The 12,022-nt window shown below is 39.3% G+C and overlaps 1 protein-coding gene across 6 annotated transcripts in view; it reads left to right on the plus strand.

The window, feature by feature from the left end:
* Positions 1-12,022, plus strand: part of EVI5 (ecotropic viral integration site 5) — a 175,648-nt gene that overhangs the window by 79,635 nt on the left and 83,991 nt on the right. For all 6 annotated transcript variants that reach the window (XM_013003877.3, XM_030886090.2, XM_045292124.1 and 3 more), the window contains 3 exons: positions 620-760; positions 1,972-2,130; positions 10,205-10,351. In XM_013003877.3, the coding sequence (XP_012859331.1) occupies positions 620-760; positions 1,972-2,130; positions 10,205-10,351 (447 nt within the window). The remainder of the gene's footprint in view (positions 1-619; positions 761-1,971; positions 2,131-10,204; positions 10,352-12,022) is intronic.

The following is a 12,022-nucleotide window of genomic DNA, read 5'->3' on the forward strand; positions in this document are numbered from 1 at the left end:
GAATGATGAGGGCAACAAATGTATAGATGTGCGTTACACAATTGATCTATGTATTGTGATGAATTGTATGAGCCCCAATAAATTGATTTAAAAAATTTTTTGTATATCTATATAGTAGAACATTATTAGACAACAAAAGGGAACAAAGTATTTGTAAATGCCACAGTGTGGATGAAAACATGTCAAGTCAAAGAAACCAGTCACAAAGGCCACATATCTTGAATGACTCCATTTATATATCCAGAGTTGGCAAATTCACAGAGACAGAAAATAGACTTACGGTTCCCAGTGCCTGGTGAAGATGTCAGTTAAGCACGATGCTGATGAGTACAGACTGTCTTGTTGGGGCGCATAGTTGTGATGGTTGCGATGCCTGCTACCACCAAATGAGTTTAAAGTAAGAACAACCCTCCCTTTTGTACAAAACTGAGTGCATTTATAATTGGAATGCACATGTGTAAAAGGGAGAATGTGATGGTATGTGAATCATGTATCAATAAATCTCTTATTAAAAAGTAAGGGCAGTTAATTACATGTGGGGCAAAATAGCTTTCTTTATGTGCACTTTATTTGGTGCCTTAGATCTAACAATCTCAAATGACATTTCCCTTTGCTTTAGAGAAACAACGCCCTGCCTGATGAGAACAACGTTGCCAGGCTTCAGGAAGAGCTCATTGCTGTGAAACTGCGAGAAGCAGAGGCCATCATGGGTCTGAAAGAACTTAGACAGCAAGTCAGGGAGCTAGAGGAGCATTGGCAGGTAAGTCACGCGTTTTGTGGGCCTCTTAAAACGAGTAAAAGCCCAATAGGATATTTGTAAGGCTGTGAAGCAGGTGGATGCCTGGCACTGGGAAATGAGTTTCAAGCGAGAAAGGCTCTTCCTCATGTACAAAACTGAGAGCATTATAATCGCTTTAACTTCTAAATTCTTGTAATGAAATAAAAGTTCAATAGATCTCAAGTCGTATTTGTATGGTTGTTGCAACATTGTACCTTGTTTGCTGTAAAATCGTAGAAATCTTTATTAAACAAAACTGTCATGATGTGAAGTTAGTTTCTCAACATATCTTCCATCTAGGTCATTAACACCTTTAAAATTTTTTTAAATCGGGGGCTCTAAAAACTCATAACATTCTGTACATCAGTTGTATCAAGCATATTTGTTCTATGTTGCCATCATAATTTTCTAAACATTTATTTCTATTTGAGCCCTTGGTATCAGCTCCTCTTTTTCCCCTCCTTTCCCTCCCCCCCTCTTTGACCCCTTGATAAATTAGAAATTAGTATTGTTTTCATATCTTACACTGACTGCTGTCTCCGAACACCTGTTTCTGTTGTTCATCCCCCTAGGGAGGGGCTGGATTATGCACCTATCATTGAGATTGGTTTCCCTTTCCTCCCTCCACCTTCCCCCATCCCTCCTGGTATCGCTACTCCCAAATCTGTTCCTGAGAGGTTTATCTGACCTGGATTCTGTGTGCCATGAGCTCTTGTCTGTACCAGTGTACATGCTCCAGTATAGCCAGAACTGACATTTGGGACTGGGCTCATGATAGTGGTGGGTGAACCAGAAGAAGATTGTGTGTTCCATCGGTGCTGTTTGGGCCCTGGCTGACTCATCCCTTTGTTGTGACCCTTCTGTGGGGGGATGTGCTATTGTCCACAGATGGGTTTGGGGTTTAACATTGTACCTTTATAAAAATTCATCTATTTCTTGTATTGAAGAACTTTGAACTATATCTGAATAGATACACCAGGACTGCCATTCATGATAGGTGGCGTTCATGGAGTTATTTAATCACATTGTCTGTAATTTTATTTATGAAATGAAGATAATAGTGCTCATCAATTTTCTAGGGCTGAAATAAGATCATATAAATTGCTTATTATAGTAGTGGGCCCAAATAAAGTGACTGAGTAAAGCTCACTCTTGATTATGGTGCTAACAATATTGGTTGAACTTTGTTTTAGCGCCACTTAGCTCGTACCTCTGGGCGATGGAAAGACCCACCTAAGAAAAGTGCTGTGAATGAGTTACAAGATGAGCTGATGACCATTCGACTCAGAGAAGCTGAGACCCAGGCAGAAATAAGAGAAACTAAACAAAGAATGATGGAAATGGAAACACAGGTATGATGGGAAAGCCTGTTTGTTTTAAAAAATGTACATTAAAAAGTATTGCTAGAAGTTTCTCAAAAATGACCCCCCCCAAACCAAAAATGTACTGCCGTCAACCCGATTCTGACTTATAGCGACCCCTGCCCCCAATTTCGTTTTCAAAGAATAGCCGCTAAGATTTTATGTACAACATAAAAACTCGCCGGTTTTAGTTCCTTGGTTTGGAGGTCATGGCTAACTGGCCTCCACATTAACTGGCCTTAAATGTGTTTGGTGCTTCTGCCCTAACTTCTAGCTCATTTTATAGTGCTTGGGGTCTTTAAAGTTTGCCAGTAGCCATCCAAGGCACAGGAATTGGTCTCTCTTCATCTGGAGCCACGAAGAAAGGGGAGTTGGTGGTAAGAAGATATGAATGTGTGACTACGTGCTTCCATAAGCAACTGCCTCCTTTGTCAGGAGACCAGAAGAACTGGAAGGTGCCCAGCTACCATTGCTGGATATTTTGATCAAAGATTTCGTAGAAAAATCCTGAGCAAAACAGAGGAAATGAAAAATAGAATTTTAAATTCTCCAGACTTTCTGGAGCTGTGGGGTCTGTGTGAACCCCTAAAACTATTGCTCTAAGATAAATTTTAAACCTTAAACAAAAGTATCCCTCAAAGTCTTCTCAAAACCTCACGGCAGCTAAGTGAGTAAAAAATGTCTACTTGGAGCCTTATGCTCTTTTAAAAATGATTTCTCTTGCATCAAGTATTGAAGTTGTCAAGGATTTCATTTTACTTGGATCTACAGTCAATGCCCACGGAGGCAGCAATCTAATCAAATGACGTGCCTTGGGCAAAAGAACGCTAAAGTCAAAATGCAACTTTGAGGAATAAAATGTACCATAGTATTTTCAGTCCTCCCACATGCGTGTGAAATATGGGCAGTGAATTAATGGTCTTGGCAAGAGATATTCAGTTAATCTCTGAACTGCCAGAAGAAGGAATAAATCTGTCTTCAAAGAAGGATAGCCAGAATACTCCTTAGAAATGTGGATGGCAGGGCCTCATCTCACCTACGTTGCCCAGGTATCGGGAGAGACAGGTCTCTGGAAAATACATAGCATGCTTGGTGAAAGATGCAGACCCTTGACTAGATTGCTACGGTGGCTGGTACGTGGGCTCAGACATGGTAATGAAGGTGAGATGTTGTTACAGGACTGAGCAGCGTTTTGTTCTATGCACAGCGTTGCTGAGTTGGAGCCACTGATGTGGCATCTAACGGCATCATATGGAGTCAAAGTGACATAATAGCAACTTAAAAAATTAAATAGGAACCTTAGGAGTCCAGTGAACTTGTGTTAGCTGAGAAAAGGAGGGTAAGAATGGTTTCATAACTCAAAGAATGATTTATGTCACTGAGTTGTAAGGGTAGAAACAGTGCGATTTTTGTTTATTTTGCTCTGTATAAGGAGCAGTGGTGGTGCAGTGGTTAAAGTACTTGGCAACTAACCCAAATGACTGAGAATCAAACTCATCAGCTGTCCCACTGGCAGATAATGTGATGATATGCTTCCAGACAATAAAGACTCACAGCATTGTAAACTCTAGGGGGGTAGTGTCTCAATTAATGTTCTCTATTTTATTTCTCTGGGTTCTAATATCCATTGCAGTAGCTACTCAAAACTCACAGACAAAACTCATGATTCAAGGGTTTATTAAGGAAGTTACCAAGTTGTAATACCATTGAGATATGCTCAGGACAGTTGTTTATCAGGACATGTTATAAAGTTCTTTCAGGTCTGCTGATAAATACCCAAATGGGCATACCATTCCACTGGAAGCCTCAACCCGAAGGCAGTTCAGCTCAAGCTCTGTTGGTCAGCAAATCCAGCTCCCTGAATTAATTACTCAGTGGCACCCCACTTCAGTAAGCCTCAGTTGCAAAGGCACTTGCTCAGCAAGCCCAGCTTCCCCAATTAAGTGCCCTCCTGCACAAAATCATTCAGCTGGTCTTTGAGTTGTGAAGTTCGCTGCTCTGTTCCTGGGTTGGCTGCTATTTCTCTAATGTGATAGCTGTCATCTAGACCCAGCAGGTCACTGCACAGGGATCTTGGGTCCAGAGGACATTCTCCACTCTTGGTTCTTGCTGGTAATGAGATCCCTCTTCCTGGTTGTTGGAATGCTGATTTTATACACAGCAGGATGGCATTCCAGAGAATCCTGTTCACAAGTGAATCCTATCGGTCTCTCCCCCTACCTTCTTACCAGACTTAAGCAGGAAAAGGTCAATCAGTAGGAATTAGAGATTTTAATTAAAAGAGCCATGTTAAATAATTCACTGTTCCTGCAGATTTGCTATGACGCAGAATGCCCTTGATAACTACTATTAAATTCTGAGGACTAGCTATTCTATAATTTGGGGAATGTTCTGTGCATTGTAGGATGCTTAGTAGTAAACCCTTGCCCAGACAAAACCCTTCTTTTCCAGGAGTGATTACCAAAAATATCTCTAGGCATTGTCAAATGTTGTCTCTTGGGCAAAATTACACCCAGTGGAGAACCAGTGATATAGAACGTAATGTGAATGATGCTTTCTAAAGTTATATAATATATTCAATGCCAAAATCACACTCCATTGTTTTCAAGGCCTCCTTTTAATAAATCATATTATAAACATTTAATTTAAGATCTGCAAAGGCCTTTTTGTGAAACTTAATTGCATTTAAAAGCACATTTAATTTTTATGTGGGACGTTTAGGTAGCATCATAACACTATATTCTTGGTAAAAGTTACTTGGTTTTCAGAATACTAATTCAGTCAGTAGGGGGCATAGTTAACTCATCTATCATTTTGTATTACTGTGTACAAAATGATCATCCCAACTTAAGCATGATAACATGAATGTGGTTCCTTTATAATAATGAGGTTTTTCCTTAGCATAGATTTTAATGATACAAACATAGTTTTTAAGCCAGTGTCCACACCTTGTTTCAGAATGGATGGCGCTGAATGAATTAAATTCAGCATAGTTTTGAGAATTCGTAAAATGTGCAGGACTGCCCTAGACCCCAAAAGACTTATTTTAGACTTAGGAAATCAGACATGTACAAATCACACTGAATACAACTTAAGAGTAGAGATTTATATAGAAATTGTCAGGGGAAAAAATCTTGGGAGGGTGAGATTAATTCCAATTAGGTGAGAAAGAACTTGCTAAGGAATATGAATTTTGAACTGTGTTCAACTGAGTGTAATTTGGGTTGATTTTGATAGAAGAAGCACGAGGTGGCTTCAAAAAGCTTATAGAAAAACCGAGTTAAAAGATAATGAAATTTTTCCGATTAACTTTTTGATGCCTCTTGTGTGCCCAGTGTATGGTTGGTTACAGGTATTTTTTAAAATCTAGTCTGAAAGATAGTTGTGCAATTCTATGAATTTACTAATATCCAGAAAATTTGCTTTTAATGGGTAAATATTTTGTGTGGAATACGTTAGTAAAGCTATTTTAAAAATTCATTCTTGCTGTCTTTTTTAGCTACCACGTTTAGTCTTTGTTTTGTGATTCTACTTGGATTAATACCTACCACCTTACTAGCTCTTGTCTATTTGTTACATTAGTTTTAAATTTTTCTCTTAGGATTATTGGACATTAATTATGATTTCATTCTGTGTTAGGAAGGGTTCCCTAGAGAAAGAAAACCAGGACTCTTATGATTATATATAAAATCCTTATGATTTTATATAATATATATGGATAGGTTTATACAGCACAAAGGAATATAACCGCTAATTAGTCCACACAGCAGTACAGAGGGTTCAGTTCAACTTAGTTTTGTGGAACAGTTACTATATTGGAAGTCCAACTCATGAGAGCTGCCGGGTCCAAGGTCAAGGAAGCAGACAGTTGAGTCTTCCTCGGGCACATCAGGCAGAGTCCACCCACAGGCAGCAAACAGCAGGGCCAGGCACCAACAGTCAGCAGCTCAGGAGCTTAGCACAGCAGGCCCGGATGGGATATCAAACTCAAGCAATGCAAGATGACAGGATCCACCAGCCTCAAGCTCAAGCCGTGTGTACTCCAGCATCATGGTGAAGCAGGTCTCGAAGGAACCTCAAGCTCGAGCAACGATCCGCGGCCTGACTTGTCCCAGAGGTAGTGTAGCTCACAGGTTGAGGCAGAGAACTAGCTAAAGCAGCCACATTCTGGTCGAATCACCAGGGAGCAAGAGAGCGAGGGGCAGGCCTTATGTGCCACGGTACATAAGCTGAGCCATTTATCTCTTTGCCTTCCAATCAAACTGCCACCTGGTTAATCTCACATGTTCCTGTTGGCCAGGTCGGCAAATACACCTGCCTATCAAATATTTTATCTTCATGATTGACTTATTTATTTATATCTTTTTAAGTTTTTTATTAACAATTATTTCATTTTCCCTTTATTTTTTCATTTCATTGCTCTTGTTTCCTGTATGTAGATCCACATTTCTGTGTGGCATGGTCTTTCTGCTTCAACAGCTTCCTTTAATATTGATCTGCTGGCATTGAATTCTCTAAGTTTGGGTTTAAGGGAGTAAGTCTCCCAATTTAAAATTATAGGTACTTTTGGTGGAAATTAAATGCTGTGTTGACAGGTTTTTGTTTGTTTTCCCATTCAGCCCTAAATTACTTCACAGTTGACTTTTAAAAAATCATACAAGCCTTATGTTTATAATTTTAATTTTTGTTCTTATGTCTATACAAAAGTAAATCGAAAGGTGTTGCTATGAACTCCTAGAAACCTTAAACAAGAAAATCAAAACGTGAAGCTTTTGTTTCTTGACATTTCCCCACCGGGGCCTATGCTTTGGAAGGCCCTGTTTTCCTCACTCCAGCCCTTCTTTGAAGAATTCAGTGCTCTTTGATTAAATGCGTCCAAAGAGCAGGTTTGGCTTCCTCTTGGGCAGTGTTTCCTAAAATGGGCAATACTGCAGGGTACTGCAATGATCCAGGAGGACTGCAAAAGCAGATACTTACACTTTATCATGGATTACGTGCTACATAATGAAAACAGTGAAAACGTTTTTCATTGGTAGGGAGGTACTGAAAAGGGGGAGGTAGGCCAAATAAGTTTGGGAACTCATGATCTAGGGCCCTAAAGCCACATTTCTTTTCAATGTTCTTTGATTTGGGGGGACAAACAGAAGTCTGAAAGGGCAATATCAAGGCTGTCTGGTAGAAGGAGTAAGGTTTCTTAGTGAAATTCTCATAGAATAGCACTTGCTGCCCTTGCAGAATGAGCACGTATATTATTGTCACGGGGAAAATCCCTTGGCACATTTTCCTGGCCTTTTTTCTACCAAGGCAATTTTCAGTTTTCTTAGAACTTCTTCCAAATAAGTCAGCCCCTTGTAGCCTCTCACCACGCTGATTCAGTTGTGTCCTCTCACCATGCTGCTTCAGTCTGTGTGCTGAGGACGTCATCAGAAGAACTGTATTAAATGAAGAACAGCTCAGCATCAGGATTGGAGGAAGGCTTATTAACAACCTTCCATATGCCGATGATAGAACCTTGCTTGCAGAAAGTAAGGAGAACTTTGTTGATGAAGATGAAGGGTGGCAGTCTTCAGTATGGATTACAGCCTAATGGAAAGAATGCCGAAATTCTCATAACTGGACCAGTCGGTAACATCATAGTAAACAGAAAAGATTGAAGTTGTCAAGGATTTCTTCTTGCTGAGCCACAATCAGTGCTCAGGAAAGTAGCAGTCAAGAGATTCTGCTCGAGGCCTCTTTACAGTTGGAAGACAAGGATGTTACTTTGAGGATGTTACTTTAAGGTGTGACTGGCCCAAGTCATGGTATTTTCATTCTCCTCTCATGCATGTAAAAGTCGACTTTAAATAAGGAAGACGGAAGAAGAATCGATGCACTTGAGTTATGGTGCCATGGACTGCCAAAAGAACAAACAAATCTGCCTTGGAAGAAGTACAGCCCGACTGCTCCTTAGAGGGCTGGATGGCAAGACTTCATCTCACACACTTTGGACATGCTGTCCGGAGAGACCAGCCTGGAGAAGGACAGCCCGCTTGGTAGCAACGTAATGGGGCGGTGAAGTAGAGAAAGACCTCAACAGGACGGATGGACACTGGCTGCGTCAGTGGGCTCACACATAACAATTGTGAGGATGGCGCAGGACTGGGTGGTGGTTTCATTCTGTTGTGCCCCTGGTTCCTATGAATAGGAACTAAGTGGGTGGCCCCTAAGAACAACCGTTCTCCTTCACCCTCAGCTATTGATCTAGGCTCCAGACAGTTGCCTTTAACACGCTTGTTTTCACTAGTCCCTAGCTGTCCGCTCCTTCCAGGTTAATGCCTCTGTTTCCTAGAGGAGATGGACAAGGTTGAGTGCCCCTACTCTAGTGGCTGCTACGCACTTTGTACCAGAAAAGGTTGTTTGTTCTGGACTTTGACTATTCTTTTTAGTGTTCTCTAGGGTTCTATGAAGAAAACGTTTATGAACCTACCACCCTCTGTCTTTTTTCCACTAAAATCCCACACTCTCTTGCCCATATTTGACCTCCACCAATTTCATATTTTATATAGCTGAGCTTTTTAGAAATAATTTTAGGGGCTCATACAACTCTTATCACAATCCATACATACATCTATTGCATAAAGCACATTTGTACAGTCATTGCCCTCATCGTTCTCAAAACATTTGCTCTCCACTTAAGCCCCTGGCATCAGCGTCTCATTTACCCACCTCCCTCCCCCAGCTGAGTTGTTTTTAACTATCTCCAGCACTGTTGCTTGTCTAGTTCTGAGCTAGTTGGACATCCTGCAGCCTCAGCTCTCTGTTTTTAACAAAACCACGGACATAAGACTTTGAGACACCGTCAAACCATTTCCACAGTAGCTGCACCATTTCACTAAAGGGCCTGGTTTTTCCATCGCATTGCAGTCACTCATTATGTCCTGATCATAGCCATCCTACTTGGTGTGAAGCAGTATTTCATTATGGTTCTGATTTTCACTTCTGATAACTAATGATTTTGAGCATCTTTTCATATTTTTATTGGCCATTTGTAGATCCCCTCTGGAGTAATGTCTGCTCAAATCCTGTGCCCATTTTTCGATTACGCTGTTTCTCTGTTGTTGTTCCTCTTGGTTCATTTTCAATACCAAAAGCTACCTTGTTAAAGTCTTAAATTTTTATATGATTCTTTTTCATATTTCTTGAAATGGCTTGTTCTTTGCTTGTGTTTTCAAAACCAGTTCATGTTTCCTAAGACGAGACTGTGCTAGACATTGGGCATATAGAAACGCACACGAGGCAGTTTGTGGCATCAAAGCATTTGTTGTTTTCGTGTGCCATTGATTCCCGGTCTTCCTGACTGTGTGTACAACAGAATGACACATTGCCTGGTCTTTTGCCATTCCAACAGTTGTTGCAAGCCACTGTGTAAATCCGTCTCATTGAGGGTCTGGTTCTTTTCCACTGACCGTTTGTTTACCAAGCATAGTGTCCTTTTCCATGGACCGGTTCCTCCTCTAAGCTCAGAGTATGTGAGACAGAATCTTCTCATCATCAAGGAATTTATAGTCCAGTAAATGGTCACAGCACCTTTTGGTCAGTTTCTGTGTCCCTTTGAGAAATGGAAAAAAGGAATTAACTTCAGATCCTCCCTTTAAATTGTGTGTATGCACCACTATAATTTATCAGTATTACTATATACATGGTAAATTGGGCTCAAATGTTTATATATGGATCTTATGCATTTGGAGATTCCAATTTCTAGAGCAGTTTATAGATTTTTTTTAATGAGCTATTTGTTGACTAGTCACCCTGGTGGCGTAGAGGTTACGCGTTGGGTTGCTAACCACAGGGTTGGCAGTTTGAAACCACAAGCTGCTAAAGTCTCACAAGCATAGGGACAGTTCTACCCTGCCCTTTAGGATCACTGTGAGTCAGAATCAACTTGATGGTAGTGAGTTTGAATTTCTTTGATGTGTCAAATTGACCTTTTTCTTATAATAACACTTTATGATGTTAAAATATAAAGTGCTTATGTAAAAGATACAGGCCTTTTATTTAGTGTGAATGCTTATATTTTTATTATTAGAACCAGATCAACAGTAACCATCTCCGAAGAGCAGAGCAAGAGGTGGTCAGCCTGCAGGAGAAGGTGCAGTGTCTTTCTGCACAGAACAAAGGACTACTTACCCAATTGAGTGAGGCCAAGCGTAGACAGGCAGAGATTGAATGCAAGGTAAATTTGTCAACTGCTAATTTGTTTTTGCTAAATGTAATGTTTGTTTAACTCATTCTGATCACATTATGTTTAAGCCATTCTGATCACATTATGTTTAACTTAAAACTGCATTGACATGAGTATTTCTCTATAAATATTCTTTTGACCTGTAGCCATTTAAAACCAAAACTTGTAACATCTTAAATCAACAAGACAGGTAATTTAGAGCCCTGAGGACTCCTGGACTTTGATTAATATTATTGGTAGCCATCAGCATTATATATGTTTTCTGCATAGATTACAGAGCAAACAAATGTATGGGTCAGTGAGATGAGAAAATTGGGTATATTTCCAGAATTATTTTAAAATCAGTCCTCTTGTTTCTTTTTAGGATGTGTTTGCATTCATAAAGCTATAGCTCTATCAGAATGCAAGCTCATTTTCACTGACACAGTGAAGCAGTGGTGACAAAGGAGGGATTTGTGGGGTGGAGAAGAAGCAGTGTATGTGGGTGGGTGTGTAAGAAACAAAACAAACAGTTGTAGTTTAAGCATTAGAATGGACTACTTAAGACAAATTAAGGGTTTTTTTAAAACCTAGTTATCCATTCTTTCCACAATGAGATAGGAGGAAAGATGCCCTTTAAAGATTCCAACCTTATTATTCTATGATAAGAAATAAGACTTTCAATGGCACATATAAAGCTGTAATTCCATCAACTTGTTCTGGTGTCATGAAAAACCAAGAGTGAAGCTTGGGTGGTTTATCAGTGTCACTGAAATCCAGAGATGAAATTACATCCTAATAAATATGCATGGCTGTTGCAATTTATACTGACAAAAATCTGTAGGCAGTACTGAAATTGGTGCTAATTTGAATTGTCCCTCCTGAAGACTCTGACTAGACTAATTTAAAAATGGAATGATGTGAAGTGAGGTTTATCGGGGTTTTTTTCATACCAGTATTCCATTGAGTTTTTCATGATACTATATTGTCTCTGCTGATATATAGTTAAAATTAATATTTTTTCATTGTTGGTATAAGTTTTTCTATGTTTTGATAAGTGTTCCTGAATTTAATATGGCTCCTCAAATATTTTGGCATCTCTTAATCAAAGTAAAGTATTCTTTGGTAATTATTGGGGAATTTGCTGATGAAAATTATTTTCTTTGAATGTTTTCAAGTATTGGACAGATTTAGTGTTAGAGGATTGTATTAAGAATGGATATATAATCTTATAGAACTTTAAATTCTTTGGTATACCTCTCTGAGCTATGTTATAGATACTAACACTGATCTCTTCCTCTGTATTTATCCTACATATTGATTTATGCAATCTTTTATACTGGCTTTTACAGATTTCATAGTGACCAGAGTGCTAATTATCCACCCCAGCACCCAGTACATTGTGATTAAATGTATGCATTCTACCTTGTGTTGGAACTATTCAAGAACAAACCTGATCTTTACAAGGAAGCCAGTTTTTAATCATTTTTATTTAGTTTATATGATGTTATGATTATGGTTTATGACTTGATAATTTTTAAAGCTCTATTATTTATATAAAGTATTAGAATAATGTATTAATTATCTTCCTTCTACAACTAAATTTGAGTGTTTCACTTAAAGATGAAATGTGTAGGGGGACGACACCAGAGACACAGTGTGGGAATTGCACCTGATCTGACC

Source organism: Echinops telfairi, unplaced genomic scaffold (assembly GCF_000313985.2).
Source record: "Echinops telfairi isolate 266 unplaced genomic scaffold, ASM31398v2 ScPeMD7_443;HRSCAF=831, whole genome shotgun sequence".
NCBI lineage: Eukaryota > Metazoa > Chordata > Mammalia > Afrosoricida > Tenrecidae > Echinops > Echinops telfairi.